This window comes from Amblyomma mixtum, chromosome 2 (genome assembly GCF_055824585.1).
Source record: "Amblyomma mixtum isolate Tamu chromosome 2, ASM5582458v1, whole genome shotgun sequence".
NCBI classification, from domain to species: Eukaryota; Metazoa; Arthropoda; class Arachnida; order Ixodida; family Ixodidae; genus Amblyomma; species Amblyomma mixtum.
In genome coordinates, this window is record NC_143013.1 from 181,773,291 (window position 1) to 181,798,310 (window position 25,020).

A 25,020-nucleotide genomic window follows, 5' to 3' on the forward strand; every position below is an offset into this window, starting at 1 on the left:
GCGTTGCGGTGTTGTAGGCGTACTTCACATACGGAAGGACGAGATCCCAATTGGAATGGTCTGATGAGACGTATATAGAGAGCATATCGCCGAGGGTACGGTTAAATCTTTCTGTAAGGCCGTTAGTTTGCGGGTGATAGGCAGAGCTTGTTCGGTGAATGATGTTGCACTGGCGGAGCAAGGCTTTGACAACTTCCGATAAGAAAACGCGGCCTCTGTCACTCAGCAGTTCGCGCGGTGCGCCGTGGCGAAGAATGAACCGTCGCAAAATGAAGGAGGCTACGTCAGACGCTGAGGCGGATGGAAGGGCGGCGGTTTCTGCTTACCGCGTCAAGTGGTCAACGGCGACGATAGCCCAACGGTTACCGGCTGCAGTGTAGGGAAGAGGTCGATATAAATCAATGCCTACGCAATCGAATGGGCGCGGTGGGCAAGGTAGCGGCTGCAACTCGCCTGCAGAAAGGTGAGCAGGGGGCTTGCGACGTTGGCAGGGCAGGCATGAGCGGATGTGCTTAAGGATGAAGGTATACATTCCGCGCCAGTAGTAACGCAGCCGGATTCGATTGTAAGTTTTGAAGACTCCTGCGTGTCCGCATTGTGACGAGGATGGAAGGTTGGAAGCGCCTCAGTAACCTGGTCTTGTATGGCCTGTCGAAGAGCCGGGGCCAAATAAGGCGGCGCCTGTTGAGGGCTAGGCAGAAGAGAAAGTTGCCGAGCTACCTCTTCACGGACGAAATCATTGATTTGCTGCAGCATAGAGGTGTTGTCAGCTGCAGGCGCCAGTCCAGAAAGCGATTCAACCTGGGCTTGGTGTTGCCGCGTCAATAACCGCTATTTGCGCAGCTCCTCAAAGCTCTGGCAGAGCGTGAATACATCCTTAACGGTGCGCAAGTCGCGGGCTAATAGCATCTGGAAGGTATCATCATCGATACCTTTCAAGATGTGTTTTATCTTGTCGGCTTCGGACATGTTCGCATTGACACGTTTGCATAAGTCAATGACTTCTTCTATATAGCTGGTGAAGCTTTCGCCGACGTGCTGCGAACGTTCACGCAAACGCTGTTCAGCCCGAAGTTTCCGGACAGTGGGGCGACCAAAGACTCCGGCAAGCTTCGTTTTGAAGGCCGCCCATGTTCGGATGTCTCCCTCATGGTTCCGATACCAGAGGTTAGCGACCCCCGTTAGATAAAAAATTACGTTGTTCAGCTTCGAATCGTCGTCCCATCTATTGTACAGGCTCACCCGTTCGTATGACGCGAGCCAGTCTTCCACGTCATTCTCATCGGCTCCGCTGAAGATTGCCGGATCTCGCTGGCGAAGGGAGCCGGCGCAGAGTAGAGCTGGTCCCGTTTGCACAGATTGGGTTTGGGTGTCTTCTGGCATTTCAAGCGTAGGAAGAGTGCGGCTACGCAGCTCCACGATGTAGATTTCTACCCAGCACCTCCACCAAATGTAAGATGGGTACTGGGATGGTTTGAGGTACTGGGCGCCGGCGGTAGACACAGAGACACAGGCCTCGTAGACACAGAGGTCGAGCACCACGAGCACACACACAAAGCGATGGCAATGCCGCTCAACACAACGGTCAGAAGTAACTGTTCGTCGTCGCCTTCGCTTGAACAGGAACTTCTTCGTCGTTACACTAGATCTAATCCTGACTACCCACCCGGAAGCCCTCTCATCTATCACTTATCTACGCGAAATCAGCGACCATAAAGTAATCCACGCCACATTTGAGTTCCACCCATCACGACGCCAGAATCAAAACAAAACTATTCGCCTCTACGAGAAAGGAAACTATGAAGCCTTTAGTCTTGAATTAAACCAATATCTCACAACATTTCAAGCATTTTTTCACGATCGTTCAATAAATGATAATTGGTACGGTGTTAAGAAGAAGGTTAGCAAACTAACCGATAGATACATCCTCAAAATTAGCTTCCACTCGGACCGCCAGAAACCATGGTATACCAAAACGATAAAAAGGCTCGACAATAAAAAGAAACGCCTTTTCCGTGCGGCAAAATTAAAGCAATACGACGAGTGCGCATGGGAAAATTACTATACAGCCGAACACACCTACCTATCAGCAATTCGCAACGCAAAATACTCTTTCCTTCACAGCGACCTCCCCAAATTGTTTACTTCCAATCCCAGAAAGTTTTGGCAGGTCGTAAGTGAGCACCCGGCACATACCATCACTCTAACTAAAGAGTCTGGAGAAGAAGCTGATGACATTGAGTGCGCTGACATTTTTAATAATGCCTTTTCATCTGTGTTGACTAATGAAACTCACCCGCCAACTACAACTTTCGCCGTCAATATAGAGTCCAGCATGCCTGCTATCGCGTTTTCTGAAGCCGGCATCTCCTCGCTCATTGAACACCTTAAAACTTCATCATCGGCCGGCGTCGACGAAATTAACTCCAAAATACTGCGCAACACTAAGAATATTTCTGCAATGTACTTATTGTTATTGTTTTCACAGTCGCTTTCTACAGGTTCCATTCCGGATGACTGGAAAGTGGAAAAGATCATTCCCGTCTTTAAGTCCGGTGACAAAGATGCTCCGTTAAATTACAGTCCGATGTCATTAACCAGCATACCTTGCAAAATCATGGAACACGTGATCTATTCTGAAATCATAGACTTTCTTGACGCTAACAACTTCTTTCATCCCTCACAACACGTGTTTCGCAAGGGTTTGTCATGTGAAACTCAACTGCCGTCTTTCTTCATGACGTTCACTCCAACCTGGACCTAAATTTACAAACTGACGCTATTTTTCTAGACTTTGCTAAAGCATTTGATAAAGTACCCCACAGGCGTTTACTGCTAAATCTAACCATGCTAAAACTGCATCCAAACGTCTTATTTTGGATCGAAGAATTCCTTTCTAACCGCTCCCAGTTTGTTCTCGTTAACAGCCAGAGTTCCAACTCTCTTCCAGTAACATCAAGTGTATCCCCAAGGTTCTGTACTTGCTCCCCTCCTATTCTTATTCTATATAAACGACTTACCCTCAAACCTGGTTTGCAATGTTCGTCTGTTTGCAGACGACTGCGTTATTTACCACACGATTTCCAACACCTTTGTCCAATCACAGCTACAAAACGACATTGACACAGTGCATGCCTGCTGCGATGACTGGCTAATGTCGCTTAATCCTAATAAATGTGAACTCGTATCTTTTCACCGCCGGCGTAACCCCCATATTTTCCCTCACTCCGTTGCTAACATTCCACTAGAATCTGTATACTCATACAAGTACCTAGGTGTCACCTTGTGTCAGGATCTCTCCTGGCGCTCTCATGTAACGAACATCGTCGCATCAGTTAACCGGTCATTGGGTTTTTTGAAACGTCATCTACGGCACGCCCTTCAAAGTATTAAACTTCTCGCCTACCAATCACTCATTCGACCAAAACTAGAATACGCATCTGATATCTGGAGCCCGCAACAAGCATATCTCATCAGTTCACTAGAATCTGTCCAAAATCGCGCCACGAGGTTCATTCATTCTGCCTATTCATACGACATCAGTGCACCGTCACTTAAACGACAATCAGGTTTATCAGCTCTTGCCCATCGTCGTCGCATTGCTTCTGTCAGTCTGTTTCATATTTTTTTTAAAGTTCCCTCGGACAACCACCCTAGATCACACCGCCCGCTCGCATATCTCCTCGCACCGGCCATCCCCTGCAAGTGTCATGCCAACGCGGCCGCACCGTAACTTTTTCCGCATCCTTTTTTCTTCGCACTGCTAAAGATTAGAATGGCCTTCCGCACGACGTTGATGCCATCACCTGCCAATCAAGTTTTGTGAACAATTTACATATGGATTTCAGAAACATCATGTAAGCAATCATATTCAACCTATATTTGTACTCCCACCCCTTATGTCATACCCCCCAAAGTGGGGTCTTTAAGGTAATAAAGTGAAGTGAATTGAAGTGAAAGCGTTTTCTTAACTGCGAAGGTTAACTACATAAAAAGTATATTATGGAAAGAACTGAGAATGCTGCTGATACGCGAGGTAGCCATAAAGCGGCCAAGAAAAAAATCAGCCAAAGAGACAAGGGGGGGCAGTGGCAATGCCATTATGAATAACACAGCTAAACTAGCCGAATAATTCTCTGCCGAAATAATCAGGATGCTAATATTCAAACCAGCACTGCCCAATAAATGGAGACAGCTAAAGGAAGAAGGAACAAGCGAATTAAGCCTTGCGTACAATGCAAAGGGGAAATCTCCATGCCAGGATCAGGTCAGGTAACTGTAGGTTTGTTCAAGAGCGATGAGGAATCGCACTAGATAAGCTAGCCACCCATTATATGCAGTGCCCTACGAACCCAGTGCCTCTGGATAACGCTTACATATATTGAACCCATTAAAAAGGGGGATGTCAAGGGCTTGCAAAACTACAGGCTTTTAGGTTTACTGAGCGTTGTTTACAAGGCATTTACTTAGGTAATTGCTCATTGAAGAATAGATGATAGTTTTCGGTTAACCAAAGCAGCAGGCTGGCCTCTGGAAAGGCTTCTCGACGGAAGGCTTTAATACAACCATCAATCAGGCAATAGAGAAGCTCGCAGAATATGAATATCTATAGCGGAAAATATGAATAAGAAAGCATGATCGAAGACCTAGACAGGTGAAGGAGACCAGTGAGTCTAAAAGTAAGCACGAAGAAATCCAGAGTTCTGTTGTACAGTTGCGTTGTACAGGAAACAACAGTATACGAAACATTGCAAGAATGTGGTAAGGAATTACATTCAATTAAGCAGATGATGAGCACAGATCTGCACCAGGAGAGTAAAGTGAGTTATACCATGGCCTGGTGCTCGACTTGTATCCGGTCAAAGGCTTTTGAAATTCGTCTTTTATCCCACCTTCTGTGTTTGAAAATACATTGCGCCATGGCACTCTTCGATCAAAGCTGTCGTTGCGACATAAAAATCCAGCATCATCATCTAAAATGAGGCAGCGAGCATGTCGCAGGCACTGTAAGCTGACGAATAGCAGCAGTTCACCAGTACCTGTCAAGAGCAAAGAATATACCGGCAGCACTTTGCCAGTACTAACCTAAGGGGCAGAAATGTGGAGTCTAACCAAATCGGTTGCACTTAAATTGAGTGAAGCTGAAGTAGCTCTGGAGAACAAAGCAATAGGTTTAAATTTGAGAGACAGGAATGTTCAGGAAACAAACGTCAGTTAAATATAGCCAGCAGTCGATATCAAGAAGCAGTGGGCACGGGCAGAGCAAGTAACGCAAAGGTACCGCTACCCAAGCAAAGAGTACCGTTATCCTGAAGGTAACGGAGTGGATTCCAAAAGAGTGAAAGCTTAGCACCGGGCTCCCGACAGTGAGGTGGGCATTTGATTCCCCCCGCGTGGGTATATGCCATGTTTATTAAGGAGAAGAAGATATTAGGAAGTTTGCTGGAGTTTGCTCACCGCAGCTGGTACGGGAGAGTGTTTATTTGGGGCTTTGTCTTTTACTGGACGTAATTTGGTTGAAGATAATGAGGGTGATCAGTAGGTTAGCGTCAGAAAAATTTTTCCGGCGGTAAACGTATATATTTACAGGAATCTTGGGGCTGATAATGCGCCTACAATATCTAGTTGATGCCCCACGCTTGTGGGACATATATTTTGCGATATGAGGTAAACGTCGTTAGAATATTTTTCAAGAATGTCGAATATAGTGATCTTTAAAGCAATAGCGTTAAGGAGCTCATGTCGCAGGAAATACGGCGGCGTCGTCGGCTTTGCTGACCGTGAGTGAAAATCCACCAAAAATCCCCAGGGAAGCAGCCCAGAAGGCAGGTTGGCCACTTAGGTTACGTAACCTTGTTGCTTCATTTGAAACCTGCCAATCGGATTGTGAGCAAACAACGCACCTTTACAGGTGGCAGTTAAAATAATGGTTCTTCCCTACAGGTTGCTCGGGAAGAGCGACCTGGGTCTCAAAGGCCCCACCGGTGGCAGAAGCTGCCATCGCAGGGCAGTGGCGCACCGCTTAACGGCTGCACCTAAATGCCAGGAGTGGTACGAGGACTCCCAGGAATCGATGATCGTTAAGTGGATTTTAAGTATTCGGCATATCTAGGCGTTACCTCATTAAAATCGAATTGTTAAACAGCTGCTCTGGAAAGTAAACTCGGCAGCGCTCAGTATACCTGACTGCTGGCCATAAGGGTTTTCGCAGATTGGGTGGTGACGATTTTAAGGCTATAAAGTTCATCAGTTCTACTGTCCTTCTGCTAAAAAATTGCGACACTCATCCAGACAGCTATGAAGATAGTTTGCACACTTCCTTTGTAGAGTGACGTACGACTTCTAAGAGGAAAATAATCTTAATAAAAAATTTAAACTGACGAAGTGATTCTGCTCATTCAGATCGGGTGTCGCGAAGTCAGCCTTAATCAAAGGTTTAATTTCCTGAACGAACAAGATTTATTCTGTTGAACAGCAGATGTCTCGGCTTAAGAAACAGCTCCACTTGCCGACCGAAAAGCTAGCACTGAGCTTATGAAGCAAAATACATAAAATCTTGCTTTATGAATAATGTCACTGCTGTATATTGATTGACTGCGATCACTCACCCCCTCCTATGCACGCATACTTTCCTTTAATTCGCCTGATATTTTAAACGCAACAGCTCTTAGCATGTATACGACTATTGTGATGCTAGTGTGAATAAAATAGTACTCGGGGGACATATTAGAATAATATTGTAAGGTTCAGTTTTACCACATTAAAGTTTGGAGGTAATACCATCTTGGTTAAAACCGAATGTTCGTACGCTCTGTTTTTGGCTGCTGTTCCTAAATGCAGTTGGGGCTGGGACAAACGCGTAAAAACAAGTCGCGACAAACATTGAACAAGATATTACTCTTGTCTCTTGATATTGAAGGGACCGTCTACTGGGAGCAACAAGCATAAAAATATTCGCATAACTTTTGTAGACCTTTGCGTCTGATGACGATGGCTTGGGAACAACTCGATGTTTTTCTAGCAATTTATAATTTAAATGGGGAAAGAAAGTTAGGCCATAGCTCACGGCTGAGGCGTAACGTGTTAAAATTTCATGCTTGACTAAGTGCTCCGGCCATGCCCCTTGCAGTTGATACACAGTACTACAGTTCATTAATAGGGCTGAGAACAATCCACAGCCCTCTATTCGTTATTTTTACTAATCAAACTTCATCACCCTTGATTTTTGCTCTCTAGCAAATTTTGTTGTTTTTTCAAGGTTTACCCATGATTTCACGTCTCTATCCTAGTGTTTCCTAAAGGCAGGCCCACATATAAGACCAGTGCCGCTCCAATCCCGGCTGACAAAAGCGCTTGCTTGTATAATAGACATCACCGCTTTTATTTTACCAGGAGTTTGAAGTCGAGACCAGTTTATATTGAAATAATGGATATATTAGTGCGAAAACACTCATACCCTGATGATCAATCACCAAGAATCTTGCCACCGTAAGTACGTTCGCAGCAGGTACTGTGAATGGTACGGTGAGATCGTACGTAGGTACAATAGTGTGTCGTTGCTTAGCAACCCAATTTAGTACCTGAGCGTACCCAAGTTACTCTGGTAAGCTCGGCTAAAAACTCGGGTAAGCTCGGGTAGCAACTCGCGGAAGCTCGGGTAAGTTCAGAGGAACATCGCGCCAGCTGCGCGAGAGGTAGCTCGGAAAGAGAAACACCGCAACATAGGTCACACAATCCCTATCGGTGGCTGGGATAGAAACAGCCTCCTGCCAGTGCGGTGGCGCATCTCTTAACCCCCGCGCCACTGCGCTGGTATAGGTGTGAGGACTCGCCGCCACGTATGAAGGTTAATTAGAGAATTCCAAATTCTCCACATATTGGCATTAACCCACTGAACGTGCACATCGTACCCTTACGGCGGTGCTTATGTGCCTCCTCCAGTTCAAGGCTCAACATCAGCGTTCGAACGCGCACTCGGTTTAACAACTTTAAAACCGTACCAATTTTGCAAGTTAACCCATTGAAAAACCTGCTCTAACGTATAGAGAAGATGTGCACTATATCGAGCAGCAATTTCGCCGGTTGTACGATATATCGAAATGCGCGCAGCGCCTCTACAATCGGCCCTTCTCCTTACTGCGCTCGCCGACCACCCATGTCTCTCGTGAACGGATCGGCTGCATGATCTTAAATGCCGAGTGGCAACGCTTGCGCTGTGAAACCGCTCGACGAGGTGAAAGTGGGGTTTGCTTGAGAATAGCCGAGGGTGGGGCTGGTACTGTCGCAACGTGTAATGTATTATTCAAACATGCCGAAACACAACGCAAAACAGATACAAGAGCAGTAAACGCGGAAGAAAGGGATTGTTTTCTGCGTTTGCACGTGTGTAGGCGGCGTTTTTTTATTTGTACTTACTTTGATTAGGGAGCTTTTTAATTTGTTCTCCGTTTCTATTTGTGAACGCCTTCATTGCTTTGATATATGGTGTATACCATCTTAAAACAAGAATGGCTATGAGTAACGCCGTGGTGGAGGACTGCAGGTAAATTCTACAACCTGCGGTTCTTAAAGGTACACTAACGTCGCACAGTACACGGACCTATAGCATTTCGGCTCCATCGAAATGTTACCACCACTACCGTGATTGTACACTGAGTTTTTGTTTTCATCAAGAAGTCCTTGAAAATCTTTGCTGCATATATGGATTCATTCCCGTCGCACACATGAATAATCTTCGAATGCATGTGGCAATGTAGGTGCTAGAACAAATAAAATAAAACAAATAGGAGGCTTCATATACCACCGTTCGGGTTTGTGCCTTCCCTTATTATTTTTTCTTCCAGTTTTTTGTTGTTTCGCACGTTTGACTAACAATGTTTCTTGGTATTTAATATTTGCAGTAGTACTCTCTTACCTTCCTCTTTAGATGCCGTCTTCGAATACTGCTTTTCTTGAGTCTGATGTTATTTTTGAAACAACACGTCCGAGTAAGGGTGGGACATCAATCAATGCTCATATGAGACGCTCTGCAATGCCTACCGGATTTTGTTTTTACAACAGGCCAGTTATCATGCAGGCTACACTGCACCATGGATGCCATTTACAATTTATATTTCTATGTTTAACGCCTTGTGCAGGCCCTTATATTGATCCAAGCAGCAGGGGTGATGCAAGGAACACTCAAGCATCGTCACAGTTGCAAGCAAAGGCTTCCAATATGTTATAATCAATGTCATTGAAGGAAATCAGTAGACTTAGTAAACAATGAGCAAATATAAAGAAACAAGAACAGACCCTTTAAAAGATGTACAGCATTATCAGCCTCAAATTCACTAGGCAGTACGGACTTCCATTCCGACATTGTGAGGTGAAAATTACTGGTTTTAAAAGCGTCATCCTAGCTATAGGCCGCATTTATATCAGTGCAATGAAAAGGCTTCTTCGAACCCTCTACAATTATCTGTATTTAGCGCCAGCTATAGTAAAGAAAAAAGGAAACAAGAACGGCTGCCGATATCATCTCCATCTACATGCCTCAAGGTCGTATTTGTTAACTTCGACGTGATATTGATACATACTCCTGTTTGCTTCATGGGCGGTACCTCTATTGAACTTCGTAGTTGCTGTTGGTCAGTGTACATATTAATACCATTCAGAATATTTACAAATTTTGCTTGAGTAAAACGCCCCGCAAAATGCAACGCCCGAATCAAAAGCATAAAAATAGAAGTCGATGTTTAAAGATCTTACCATGATTTGTTGCTCCGGACTCATTTCTGGTCTGAAGACCATCTTGGTGTCAATTGCGCCAGGGCTAAAAACATAGAATTGAGTGTATCGTTAGGAACTTACTTCCGATAAATTTCGGGAGATTTTTTCTGTTGTGTACATTTGTTAATTTTGCTTTAGTTGCTTTAGGTGCATTTAGAAAAAAATGTTTAGTTTGCATCGTGCGTGTTTATGTCAAAAAGCAGTAATACAATTCAGCGATCACAAGCAATATTCAGAATCTGACATTCCGCTTTCACTTGGGCTGCAGGAGTTAGGGCGGAAAAGTCCGACGTTTTCGCTCTTAGCGGCTTCATTTGAGTGCGATGATAAGAAACACCGTTAATAACAATTGACATCAGGGCACACCACAGACAGCAGAATTAAACCCCGATATACGGCGCTTATCCTGCCTTTTGTGTGTTCTGGTCTTCGTTTTCTTGCTCCATGGTATTCCCTTTACGTTGTCTGTTCACCAACTAGCTCAAACTAAAGTCTTACAACACCGATTTACTTCGTTAATCTAAATGCAAAATCGATGCACTGGCACATTCGCTTTGCATAACTACGTGTATCTTCGTTAAGGTGACTTTGATACCAAGGTTAAACGGGGGCTTAAATTTATGGCTATCAATTTTATTTCTGCGTCGAAAACGCGAGAGCGTGCGCCCTTTCGGCTGCACGTAAGTAGTAATGAGGAGCACTACAAAGATGGCGGTCATATGCTCATATTTCGTTACATCCAAATTTTTTTATATCTCTGAGTCTTTTGACTCTTCCATCTATCCCCCTACAAGGTGAAGGAGGAAATTTCCCGCCCTGTTTTGCCACCTGTCAACTGTGTCAGTTGGCTCTTCCGTTACCGCCAAACAAGACAGCTTTTTCGCTATCGAGGTACTTGTTCCAAATGCGAATTCGGAGCGCAAGCACTCAGTTTCGATTTTTGGATCCATTGTGCATCGACGAAGGTTGAGGCGGAAAACGACGTACAAAGCACAGCGCCAGAGTCTTTCAGTTTAGCACGCTCGATGTTTGGCTGCGGCGATAGTCGAGAGGTAGCGGGCCCGAGTCGCATCCCGGCGATGACGCGGTTGTCTAATGCAGTAGCCAACAAAGCTGATCTGCTCGCGCCGCCTCTGGTTCGCAAGCAACCCGCGGCCGTGAAGTGTTTTATTTTTGTTTAAATGTTCTCCCACGCTCCCTCTCTAGACAAAACGGCTTTTTCGCTAGCTAGGCCCTTATTTCATGCGCACTACAAAAGCCGTGAACTGCATGCGTGGGGCGGGTGAGGCAATGCAAGCTCTTTTATGTCGCGCTGAATGTGCTCTTGCAAAATTTGTATCGAAAAAATCCTGCCATGTACTAATCTATGAGAAGTAAGGCTCCACATAGAAGAATATCGGCTGATAAGGATGCGAAATACAACACTGGCCAGCTGACTCCTTCGATTGCAGTGCCTCTCTCGGTGAATCCATTTTCACAGTGTAAACTTTAGCGTCACGGTAATTTATTGAATTTAAATACGTTTCAATTACAACAGCAACGTATTTAAAGCCCTAAGATGACTACCCATGCTTTCGCCTTTCCTTCAGTGTGTGGCTCTGAAAAAAATGCGGGCTGTGATTTTAATAATATTTATTCCTTACCAGCCTTCACTCCATTAAAATATTTTTTTTATCCACCTCATTTTTGAACAGATATGGATATGAGAGGCGCTGCAAGCTTCTGCCTAATGTTTTCATTCGCTTCCTTGAAGGCATTTTTTTTCCAAGTTCTAACAAACACAGAAATATCTATTTCACGCTGTTTGAGTATCCTGTTTTCTGTTTTTCTTCTGATCCAGGAAGACATGTCGCATGTAACTGTTAACTTCCCAAAACAATACACGGGAAACTAATAATGCCGGAATTGAGGGTTCTGCAATAATTGTGACTACTCGTAGAGCACAGCGCACTTCCGATTTTGCATTCTTCCTGTGTAGAAATGTGACTCCAGGGTTTTAATTCGATCCTACTTTCTCGAGATCACCAGCCAAACCCCTAAGTCACTCGTCTAACATGTTGGGTTGTCGCGGGAGCAGTTTTCTCGATTCACTCCTTTCAGTTTAAGCTTTGCTATGCTTACAGTTCTGGGATCGCTTTAAAGGGGATCTGAAGAGGCGTTCTTAATTATACGCGCTTTATGAAATCGAGCGCGTGAGTATTGGCCTTAAATCCCTGGAAGGCGTATTATGCTAGCGTCTGAGATAGCGACGTCATCGTCGAATAAAGCCCCGCCAGAGTTCTGGGTTCTCGGCACCGCGCAATAACAGGCGGTGTGGTTTACATAAAAAGGCGCTACATTATGCAGAGCTTTGCTTGGCTGCATCTCATGGCGAACTGCAGGGTGTGTCCAATTGCGGCGGTAATCTGAAATCTCGCCGTCTATTATGTCAGTGTAAGCTTTGCCTTAGTTTTTCAAAGTATTCAGAAGTAGCTTGAACATCAGTATCGTTTCCATTTTGGAGAGAATCCGCATTTTAGGTGCTAGCGCCGTAAAACCCGGCACCATTTACCAACAAGCGTCAGGAGTTGGAACTCTTGAATCTCGTCTGATTGTCTGAAAAACGACGCAGCTTCCCGTCAAGATTTCTATTTCAGTACTGCGTAAAGCGGACAACTCTCCAGGAAGCGTGAATTACCTGATTTCCTTCAGATTCGCCCTTATCCCCCTGATATCCATGTGCCATCTGGGTGGCGCCGGGGTCTCCTCAAGACAAGTAACGGCATTAAGCACGTCGCTGAACAGTTGCACTCCACTTTCCCATTTTGTTTTTCTTCAGCCGCATGAGGCCCGCCCTTGACTTCGATTAACCAATGAAGTTTTAACACGAAGTAGCCACAGTCCCTGAAGGTTGGCACGACCTCAAACTCAGGCCTTGGATACAAAACACGAAAAGAAAAGATTCTTTGCCCTCCAATGTTCTCTATGTTCTCTCTTTCCACTTTTCACATGCTTCCTGCGTCCGGTGCGTCGCCGCCGCACCTGCATGACCTTATTGTCCAGCGCTTGTCCTGTGTCTTTCTTTCTCTGGTCCCTGTCCGCCGAAGGGGCGGATAGGGACGCGTGAGGCACGAAACGACAACGCCGACGCTGCGGCGAAGGCATAAATGCTTGTAAACGAAAGGGAGGACTTTCGTTTACCTCTTCGCAGCCCCGCATGCTTCCTATGTGCGGTATGCGTATCGCCTGGCGTGGGAACGCACGCCGTAATAGAAGGGCGCCGCCTGTCGACTGCCACCCTTTGTACGCTCCCCGCGAGCTTTCTTGGCGCCTACAGGGAAGCCATCGTTAACAAAGCTAGGGGCCTTCGTCCGTAGTAGCGGCGTTGTTAATCCGACAGGGACTTACGCATGCGCCGCACTTTTGTTTATGCTTGCCGGGGAAGCGCGGGCAGAGAACTCCCAGAAATGTTCCTGTAGCCAGGCAGTGTATAGTGGATTCAGGCTAATACAATTAATATAAGGCCGCAATCGATGTCGTGCGTTACACCTATTATCTTAGTGCTAATTTTTTAATTTTTGTGCAAGTGCCTGATATTCCGCCGAAATGTTTTTCTTATTAAGCATTACAAATTCTCTTTATTTCTTGATATCACTGAAATAGGTCAATATTGGCGACACTATGGTGTGCCCAAATAGAGCCGAATGTGCGCATTTGTTGAAAAATAATTTTCTTACGCACACCACCCTTCAACGATCCCTTTCCCCACGCTAAGAAAATAGGTAATCTTTTGGTCTCCTGCTTTCTGCTGAGGCGCTTACTGAAATGCGCCGTATTTTGACAGCAGAAGCTGTTACGGGCGCGTTTCACAGCTTTCGGACGTGTTCGATGCTGGCATAAAAAAGCCTGATTGGTCGTTCGAAAGTGCTGTCGCAGATGACTTCACTGCGACGCGCCACCCTGATTCATCTGCATGCACTGATGTCACGATGACATCACTGCAAGGCGCCATGACTACGGGCGAGGGAATCAAGCTGCGCATAATGTTTTGAACGGATTTATGCCGCCTCTTACAGCAGTGGGACGCCAAGCGCACTCTGTTCAAGAAAGCAGATGAGAATTAACGAATAAAAAAAATATTTATCACCGCCAACAACTGGCGCCAAATCTCGCAGTACACTCTTGTAAACGCCCAAAAAGTGTTCGTTCATGTTATTCTTGCTACCGATCTTCACCGTCTAACTGCCTGCAGAAATGAAATTAACACTGCATTCACCTTGCCTTGGTAAGACGCCTGGAGGGGTTTCTACTTTCAGTTTCACAGGAAATAGAGTCCGTATGCTAGTCTTGTATAAGCAAATACTTTCGTGTAGGCAAGAGGATTGAAGGTATATTCAGCTCGGTTCATGTTACCATGCTCTCCGATCCATGCATCGTTGCTAAAAGCGCTGATAATGTGCATAACTTGAGCAGGGTGTGTTGCTGGGCAAGTTGGTTTTACATCCTAAACATGCAGCGCTGACAGACGAGGGACGAAGGAGAGGCAGCGGCCTGTGTGTCTCCTCTCTCCTTCGTCCCTCGTCTGTCAGCCCTGCGTTTTCAGGATGTGTATAACGCCACTTCAGAACACTTACTTGACGGAGTTCGCGCGTATGCCATATTGGGCGAATTCTGAAAAAAAAGGCAAAATGTCAAACATTTAGCTGAGCGGACATGGTGTTCTTTTTGCTAATACAGAGATTATAAGAGGCTTTTAAGCCTCATAATCTGTTGACCGTAAGTGCCTATTTTATTCTTTGTTCTCATTTGTTGAAGTGCAGCGCGCTAACTGTAAATACAGCTATTTCTCAGAATGGCATTGCGAAAAGCATAAAGAACCTAGCAGAAAAAGTTCCGCTAACTGTTAAAATTACACAACTCCTAAACCGTGTTCAGTGACGCTGTATACAAACTGTTCCGTTCAGTTATTCGGGCCTCATGATAATTACTGTGTTTGGGAACGGGAGCGCATGAAACCAAAATAAGGTAGGAAAATATTAGCGTAAGTCCGTGTCATCTTCTTCCCGTCCCTGTTTCTCTGCACGCTGTTTTCATACCTATGCCATAAGCAAACATCCCAACAACCAGCTTTATTACAGTACACGTGTTAGGAGAAAGAACAATTCAGAGACGTTTATTCGTCTTTCTGCTACAATGGATTGCTGGGTTAAGAAGAGGCTGTGCTGCTTCTTTCGTGTCGAACACCGGAGTCTGTTGTCTACACCGGCTGCGTGAGCGCTGGTCCTGCTCATGCGGGCGGCTAGGCTGGCTCTGCATTGAGGTTCGGGTTGCTCGCCCCCCGGCGAATGATCTCCGTCGGCGGGGATGAGCTGGTGTTCACACAAGTATAGTGAAGTTCTTTCTTTTTATCCCTTTTTCATAACCGAGCTGGTGGATTCGCAAATAAAACGCTTAAAAAAGACAAATATAAGTCATCATAATCATCAGCACTAGCAGCAGCCTAACTGCGCTCAGTGCAGGACAAAGGTCTCTTTCGTATCTCTAATAAACCCTGACCTGTGCAAGCAGCAGTAACCATGTTCCCACAAACTTTTAAATCTCATCCGGCCACCTGAACTTGCGCCGCCCACTCGTGCAGACTCGTGCAAAGCATTAAGCCACTATGTCATGAAGACCTCGCTGCTATATTTTTGCGGCTCCACCTTCTCGATTTATTTGTCGCGTACATTGCTGTGGGCTTTTTGTTTGGTTATGCTAGAATTCCTTGCTAATGAGGTTATTATTACCCGGAAAGCTTGCAGTTTCGTGTTTTTTGGTGAGTCAAAACATGTTCATTCCGTTCGCTCGTATGCATATTTTTTTTTATCTGTTCTCAAAACATTGACCTAACAATGATTCCCCTTTTTCATGATGCGCTGCCCAAAAAGACTAAATATAACAGTCGAAAATGCCAAATTTCTTATTCTTTGGGCTAATATAGCAAATTTCGCATGCAGTGCATTAGGACATTGTTGTATGTGATTACGGTTTTGCTGCGAACACACTTAAATAAGACGCAATATTTTCATCCAGGATTGACCTGCAGCGGAAGTTTAGCATCGCGATACAAATTCTGACAATCATCGAAATAAGTTCGAAAGACTTATAGGCAGGACTTCCTTGCATCGCAAACAGAGAAGCCACACCTCTAATTGAATGTTGAAGCTGAGAGTGGTGCGAGCGGAGCGCTCACGCTAGGCCATTAAATCATATCATCTGTCATCATATCGTCCTTTTCCTAGGCTTGCCATCTCGTAACACTTGGTGTGAGGTGCTGGGGTTCCTTCATCGCCATCCTGGTCATGGAGCTTCGGCGTCCTGCGACTGCCGTGGACGTCGGCCGTGAGTACCTGGTCCGCCCCGCACGGCCGTGCCCCAGCCCGCCCGACCTGAACGGACCTCGCCGCTCAACCCAGCCCCGTCCCCCGCCCGGACCACAAGACATGACGACCTGACGATGTTGCCGCGAACATAATGACCCGACCGACCCAAGACCGTGCCCACACATGAGGATACCGCCCCCGCTGCCCCTGCCGTTCGGTGCGTCCAAGGGCCTCGGCCGTCAGCTCCTGGCACACTACGGCCCGGATGCTTCGTGGACCGGGACTCATCCGCCTATCATCTCATCCACCGTGGCGGCCAGCACTTCATCACCTTGCCACTTTTTTTCTGCCCTGGAAACTATCTCTGAATCATGCATCTCTTCGTCCACGTCTTCCTCAGTTTACGATCGGGACGGTCGCTCGGTGGCCCCGGGTAATGTTACGAAGAAGACGCAGCTGGGAGCGGCGCGGGACGGAGCGCTCGCGATAGGCCCGCAGCCATTAAATCATATCATCTGTCATCATGTCGTCCTTTTCCTAGGCTTGCCTACTCGTAACAATATAGAGCATGTATTTTCTTATTTCGTACGTTTCCCCGTTTTTTCGCAATTAATCGTATCTTTTTCGTTTCCCTTGTACCAATTTTTTCTCAGTTATATGATATATTATTGTTATTTATGTGACGGTTAGTGCAACAATGATTTATGATTTTCCGGCACCAGTACTGCGGTCGTATTTTGCTCGTCTCTGCTGCCATGGTAATTTTACTTTAAACGTTACTGGAACTCAAAGCACAAGGGAGATTAACCATGTTCTCTTTCATGTAGAGATGTACAGCTATACACTCCGCCAGAACATGTTTATTGCTTTTGCTGTCCTTGCATGCTGCATAATATCATGCTTGTTCACAGTTCCATGCTACATGGTTTAAAAGTAGCTTTATAATCCTGAAAAGGAAGGCCACTGCCACTTAAATTACCATGAACCGTTTCCTTCGGTATTGCCTTCGCACTCTTCATTGCACAGAAATGATAATTTTGTTCCCATTTTTTCTGGTATCCAGTTAGCTCTCTCGGTAGCGGGGTTTGTGTGATTGTTGTTCAAGGTAACCTACTTTTCCCTGTTGTTGCTTTTGTACCTCCGTAGTACACGTGGAGCGACATCTGATGTCGTGCAAGCACAAGAACTACCTTTCCTTATCACTATCATCGACAAACTATCGACACGTTTCCCAGACTTCATTTATTTTCTGCTACCACATAAGCAAATTGGGCAACAAATGTAGCAGAAAATGAACAACTGTTTTTTTTTATATATTATACGGTACTTTTTTTATCGCAAAAATTACGGACTTGTTAAAAGACGCATGTAAAGTTTATACGCCTAACCCACCACAGCAATAATTGCAAGCACTCCCTTTGCACACTTTGTGCTACTTAAGGCAGGGTCAGAGCGAAAGATAAACAGCTATTTTAATAAAACACACTGATGCTATTAGCATATGATAGGACGCAGTATTTTTTTCTGTCAAAAGGCAAACAAAATATTGTTCGAGCACCCAACTTGCCATGTAGGAAATAGGCAAGCCGCTCGAATGTTTTGTAAAAAGAAAACAGCCGCATGGAGAACTTACCCAGTGCGGACGCTCGGGTCAGTTGATCTACAGCAGCTTTGGTGATGCCCGACAGTGGAACTGATTGTTCCTTTAGGGAACATGGAAATGAGAGAGATATGATTGTCAGTGCTTTTGCAATAACGAAGTAATATGCGAAACTGCATAGGTCAGATGATGGCGGCCTGAGTTATCGCATGAAGAGGTTGACAGCAATGACTGCGCCCATCTAAATGCGGGCAAAAAGAAATGTTTCGGACACTTTACACAGTATCCCAAGCTTTTACAGCGCTAGTTATCCTAGCTTTCCCGGTTTGTCGTGGTCGTCCGTGTCGCCATTTTCCCCGCATGCTGCATTCCTCAGGCAAAAAGATGGAAAAAAATGGCCATGTAAAGAAAGCTGCTGCCTCAGGAATTGGACCTTAACTCTAACCTACACTATATACTGCAACGTCGGCACCCTCGTGTGGGTCAACTTAGGCAGCTTAATCTATATCGAAAGCCATGGCCCAGACCGTGATGCCGAGCGAAATTCCCATCAACCTAGAATTCACCCAATTATTGAAAGGAAACTGCGGCTATTTCTGTTTGTGCAGTGCCACCCTAATGGAAGTGGTACGCACGCATGGCATCATTTTTTGTTAATAATTTCGCGACCAACTAGTGGCAATCACTAGTAATTTTAGGGCAAGCGGCTATGCTTTCCTTTTTCTCAGCAGTGAGGCTGTCGGGCATGCTTGAAAACCAATTGGCAAACCGGTCCTAAACCAAGTTCTGTTATTAAACAGCACTACTTCTGTCAACATTCGTAAAGAACGATTACTTGGTTGTTGTGCAGGCTGTGAAGGCGGTTGTTCTTTCAGCCCCGTTGATGGGCGTGTCATAAAAAATTAGTTCATAACATTGGGCAAATATGATGTTTTTGTGCTTTCCTAACTTCGTGCCGGATGAGACGAAGGTTCTGTTTTTTCAGCGGCGAAGTGTCCATTCAACATAAAAGAGCCTACCGAATGTCGCCAGGCAGTTGTACAAGCTTCCATCCTTTGTATTTGTTTCGTAATCCTGCGCAACGACACCGTGCTTCGATGGAGTCTTATTTGAAGGTTTTTTTTTTCAACATCGAGATACGGCAGTTCCGGCTTTGAAGTAGCGGAGCAGCGACTGATTTGCTCTCAGTAGCTCGTTCGTCTTTAAAGCAAAGAACCTAATTTTGTCGTGGCTTGCTGCTTCCGTTCCTTACTGGAGTCTCGGAAGGTCCGTCACTTATGTTACTTGGGAATTCCTCGAAGAGTCGTTCCTTCGGCTGAACGGTTGCCTGTAGTGAGCGAGGTGAAAAATGGACTAGGCGTAGCCCCAACCTTGGTGGCAAGGCTTTATCCTTGATGTAGATTCACTCCCGGATATATGCGGAAGTTTATCTTGGCTTCTTTGAAGCCGTCGCATAGATGCTAGCTTCGTTTGTAAGACTCCAAATTTACCGAGCGCACTTTCCTTATACTGCAGGGTAGGTGAATGGGTTTTTTTAACGCGCGTCTTAGCGTTTCGTCAGCGAAGGAAGAAACGTTGAACATAAGTTCATGCGTGGTACATTTGGGTCCGGCCCCTGTAGCGTCAAAGTTAATGGTCAAAGAAGCATCCTCATCTTTTCATCATTTATGACGCCATCATAGCACTGAGAAAGGCGATCTTTCTCGCAGTTGCCTTTCTCATAACCACATGAGTGGTTCTGAGCAATCCGCTACAATATACAGCGGCCTTTAGCTACTGCTGCCGTTATGATAGGTAGTACCGAATTGAGGGTAGACAGTGGTATGTTAGCTACCCTACAACTATGGGCACGGGCAAAATGCTTGAGTTACTGTGTTTTGCCTGGGCCTGCGTCCTATTAATGCTAGTGCACTATACCACTCATCGCCACCGAAACCCGGCGTCAGTGTTAACAATCAGCAGTGGTTCCAAAAATCCCAGATGATGTGACCGTCGTACAAAGAAAAAGAAAACTTCCGAAGGTGCGGGGGAATTGAACACAGCAATTTAAGATAGCGAGGCGAGTATGAAAGCTTTTCACCGGAAAACCACAGTGCGTCTTGAAGAACAAGGTTACATAGTACAGGAGTTGCTTACGGATGAATGATAATGTGTAGTTTTGTCATTAGAAAGATAGAGAAAAGAATTTAAAAATAAAGTGAAAATGAAGGAGAAATCAATGTTTCCGCATTAAAGATATGGAAGTAGACTTCAGTACCGTGCGTAATTTCTTGAGTAATCTAGGCAGGTGATGACATCATCATCATCATCATCATGACCTCAACTACGCTCACTGCAAGGCAAAAGCAACTGCCATATCTCACCAATTAACCCTCTCCTATGATCTCAGCCGCCCACCAAACTTTCTACCGGGCCCTACTACGCTGGCCTTCCCTTGGAATCCATTCCGTTACTCTTCAAAGACCATCGGTTATCTTGTTTTCGCGTTACATGCCCTGCTCCCGCCCATCTCTTCTCCCCCCCCCCCTCCTGAAAAAAATTGTACGATGCAATAAACTCGTACAGCTTGTGATACGAATATCATATACTTATCATAAAAATCATAAAAAATTATTATACAATGTGAAACATTTCTGCACAATCATAGTCATCTTATAAATGTCATAGAATATCATACAAATTACACGATATTCCATGATGAAGCCTCTATGAGGTTATTGCAACATAGAACTTTTTTCCAGGAGGGCCTTTATTTCCCCTAGGACGTTATTAACCAGCATTTGTTCTTTGCGGAATCCCTGCCATCTTCCTTTCTCTTAAAGATACACCAATCATTTCCCTTTCCAATGCTCAGTGTGTGGCCCTCCATTCAAGTTGAACCCTTTCCGTTGTCCACCCCGTTTCTGTCCCATAGGTAAGTACCGATATGATACAGCGGTTGTACACTCTTGAGGGATATTGGTAAGCTGCCTTTCATGATATGAGAGAACCTGCCATACGCGCTACGCCCCATAATTAACCTTCTAGTTAATTTCCTCTTATTATCTGGAACAATGGTCTCTACCTCACTAAGTAGTATTGCTTTACCATTTCCAGTGCCACGCTACCAATTGTGCACTCCTGTTCTCTTGCTAAACTGTTGAACATTACTTTAGTTTTCTGTATGCTAACTTACACACCCACCGTTCTGCTCCCCCTAACTCATTGACCATGCTTTGCAGCTCGACTCGCGGTTGTAATGCCATCAAATGTGCGTGTACATACTCTCATCTCTCCTCTCACCACATCGTCATCCGTCACGACCCTCTTTCTGCTCCTCCACCCCCCCCCCCCCCCCCCAGTTCAGAGTAGGAGGCCAGGTACCAATCTTTCTGCCCTACCCTTTTGCCTTCGTTTCATTCAATTTACTTATCTATCATCCCGGGAGTGACTTAAAAGACAATGCAATCAGCGAATCGCTGATTATTTAGGCATTCTATCTTAACTCCTATCTCCAGATTTTCATAATCCAGGCACTGGGATACCTCCTGAAAACAGCAGGTGAATAGCAATGAGAAGATCTTGTCTCACTGTCTGCCTCCCTTCTTTACTAGAATTTTGTTGCTAATTTATGGTGGACTATGGTAGCTATGCAGACGTTATATATCTCTTCCAGTATTTTCACATAAAGCACTTCTGCACCCTGACTCCGCAATGCATGCATGACAGCTCAGGTTTCCATTGAGTCAAATGCTCTCTCGTAATCAGTGAATGCAATGCATAGAGGTTGATTCTACGTATTTTTATATCATCTGATTGATGGTGTGAATATCGTCCATTTTGATTACCTTTTTCGAAAGCCTGCCTGATCATTTGGATGATTGATCCTGGCTCTATTAAAAATCTTGTAGGCAATGTACAGCAGGCTGATAGTTCTTTATTTTTCCAAGTCCTTGGCGTCTCCTTTGTCATGGATCAAGATTTTGTAAGCGTTCTTCCAAGCTTCTTGTGCGCTCGAGGTGATAAGGCATTGCACACACAAGGTGGCTTAATTTTCTAGCAGAATATTCCCTCCGTCCTTCAGCAGACCTTCGGATGCCTGTTCCTCGCCGGCTACTTTCCCCCATAAAAATTTTTCCTAAATATTTTTTTACTTCCTGTTTCAGTGCAGGTGGGAAGTCCCACTGCTGTGCGCTACTGCCTGTCTCATCGACGTTCTGATTAAATTGGCAACTGTATAGATTTGTGTAGAACTATTAATCTACCTAAACTATCTTATCTGTATTGCTAAAGACATTTCCCTCGTTTTCTCTTGATGCTTACATCTGGTGTTTACTTATGCGTAATTTCCTCTTTATTGCTTTTAGGCTACCTCCGTTCCTTAGAACATGTTCGATTGCTGGAAAGAAGAAGGAAAAAAGAAGGCATGTGGAGCAAAACTTCTGGAAACAAGTGTAATCTGCAAAAGTAAAGACAGGATCGCACGCGAATTGATAGAAGCGCACCGAATATGTAAAAGTGGGAGTGCATGTGTTAGCGCCCCTTCGATCCTGATATATAAAAAAGAATGTCAGTTTTTAGATATGGCATAGTATCTGCGGAATCACCTGTTCTTGTTTTGCCACATTCGAGTTTCTACGCACGTGCTTTCAACTGTGTTCTCCCCTATCTATCTTTACCCCCCCCTTGTGTTTTATATATAGGCGGCGGTGTAAGAAGACAGTAAAGTGTTAGCGCCTGTCCTGTCGTTTTTTCTCCTTCATTGTGTCGTCTTGTTGCGCTTTTATTCTTGCCAAGTATGGATGTGTCCACGCGACGGCCTGGTTGTGACGAATCATTTCTAATCTCTGTTTGAAGCGCGTCGAATTAGGCACCTTTTCCCACAAGCTAAGCTGTACGCTCAAGCAGTATCAGTTTCATAGGCTGCAAATGATCTATTTAGTAGTCAGGTATCCAGTGATGGCTTTACCAAAATAGATATAGACGTCACCAGGGATGTCCTGCAGAAGCTTAGTTGAAGTGCCGTTGTGTAACCGTAGCTGAATTTGCAGACGAAGCCATAATCATAGTATTCAGGGATATTTTATAGAGCGTCTAACTCCACAACCTTCCGCTCGTCTCTGCACACCGCTAGATGCGGCTCAATATTTGAGCAGGTAGGCTTCATGCTATTGCCGCGTAAACATATCCATTCCGCTAGGAGCTTACAGCAAGGGCAAACAAGGAGCAGAGATCCTACTTCTTTGGTCGGATGTTGTGAATAAGGCTTTAGTCATCGCAGACTTTAAAAGGTATTTAAAAATTTTGCCTACAGTACAGTTTTCGCTGCCTCCGACTTCCGTCTGCTTGCGCCACTCAAGGGCGCTTTGCGAGGTCACCGACTTTCCGCAATCCTAATAGTGCACGAGGCGGTGCAAAAGTGGAGACATAATAAACTGAAAATTGTCTTCAACGAAGGATTAGATAAGCTTCCGGCACGAAATCCCAAGTGCATTGAAAACAGGGGAGACTGTGCAGAAAAATTATGCAAACGTTGATTGTGGGACAGAAATGTTTATAATTTTTTAATTGCCCTCCTATATTCTGGCGTTATAATGCCAAAAATAAAAATAAAATTAGGTGTTTCAGCACATAACCTGCTTTAGTTTCGAACGCCCTCTATTGCATAAATAATGGTGTCCATGCCGTACATTCTCCATGCACTGACTGCAAGAGCATGCGGTTTTTAAAGCAATACCTCCAACGAATAATCTGAAACAACAACACCATCAAGCTGTAAGTGAGCGTAAGGCCATAAATTTTGTAAGCGTTCTCCTCACGTCGCCAGGAAGAGATGTGCAACCGCTGCTTCTTTTTATGGCAGTGTGCAGACAAACTTCTAAATCTGAATAATCGAATCCGTTACTTACCGGTCTCATGGTCGATATACTTGAGACGTAGACGATGCTTCCTGCGTGGTAATGACAACGAAAATTAAGATATTTAGATTGAACGGTGACAGGAAGATAAGGTAGGCTTGGCGAGACAGGTTTAAAGTAAGGTGAGCGCACAGAGCTCATTTAATTATTTTGCACCACATAGCGTCGCTTCCTACAGGTGTACAAACAACTACAAGACCCGGAGAGTATACTTCGCTGTACCAGGTTTTCCCCGTATGCGTTTGAGGCACGGATTGTCTTATTAGGCGAAATTGTATGCGAGAAAATATTTTTTAGAAAATAGTGCACTGGGCACTGTCGTTGTTGTCGATGTTCTACAATTATTTTCTATAAAAAATTATTGAATCAAATGAGGCGTTTATAGGTATCGGGACGTAATCGCATAGTAAAAAGTACCAGTGGAGTAGAAAAAATATACTAAATTTTGCGACAATATATAAAGCCCTAAGCGAGATCTAAGTATCGATAGCGTTAATTTGACCGAAAAGCCATTGGGCATGCATCGCTAGGTGAATATATCAAATTACGACGTCTTTTTACTGTGATCGCCGAAATTTTCACAACAGACAGAGATATTTCTGCCCTCGCATGCTTACTGAGCTGAGTTAGCTCGGGCCCCGATGTGGTGAGAAGCACACTACATAAAATAATCGATAAGTGAAAAATTCTAGATGTCCCACATGTAAAGGCAAAGCAGCACGCTGTTAAACGGCCTAGAAACTAAAAGAAAAGCGGCGCCTTTGGCACTACACTGACAGAGGCGGTGTTCCCTGCTTTGTGAGCACTATTATGCAGTGGAATATCACCACGGCAGTAAGATTCAATGCCGTGTTTTGGGTAATGTGGGAAGACATTATCGCGATTTTCCCATACGTTTCATCGAACAAATGTCGAGGAATAATGACTATGCGCACCAAATATGACTAAATTTCTGCGATACCTCCAAGCAGCACACGTAGCACTCGTGCGACGAGGGACTGAGTCTTTGTTGTCGTCATCCCACGAAGGCTTCACCGAACGGCGCACGCGCGTGTAGTACTAACAAGCAGAATGTAGTGTAGCGGATTTTACGAGTGTCTCGGGTTCTGAGAATCCACCTAAAATCGCTCAGTACTCTAGCCACTTGTATCTGGTTGTTTTGAAAATATTCCCCTTTTATAGGGGTGCACAAGAAATCGCCAGTCTTAGAAGAGAGCTTTAGGCACGGTGCATTGAAATCCGCTGAAGGTCTTATTTATTCCAGAAAAAACGGTTTTTGCCGCGATCTCTAATTGCGTATTTTTTTGTGCCAGCCGGCTTCAGCCTGTCCTAGCACATTTTCTCACCCTACAAATGCCCTAAACCTGGCACTCTGTCTACAGCGCCAGACTTAGTATTCAAAACTCACGGC

The 25,020-nt window shown here is 44.9% G+C and overlaps 1 protein-coding gene across 1 annotated transcript in view; it reads right to left on the bottom strand.

The window, feature by feature from the left end:
• The window catches only part of LOC149361745 (uncharacterized), a 65,023-nt gene that overhangs the window by 2,379 nt on the left and 37,624 nt on the right, over positions 1-25,020 (bottom strand). Inside the window, exons 5-8 of the mRNA XM_089569579.1 lie at positions 23,601-23,641; positions 17,746-17,815; positions 14,385-14,421; positions 9,751-9,814 (exon numbers count right to left, since the gene is read on the bottom strand). Of these exons, the coding sequence (XP_089425705.1) occupies positions 9,751-9,814; positions 14,385-14,421; positions 17,746-17,815; positions 23,601-23,641 (212 nt within the window). The remainder of the gene's footprint in view (positions 1-9,750; positions 9,815-14,384; positions 14,422-17,745; positions 17,816-23,600; positions 23,642-25,020) is intronic.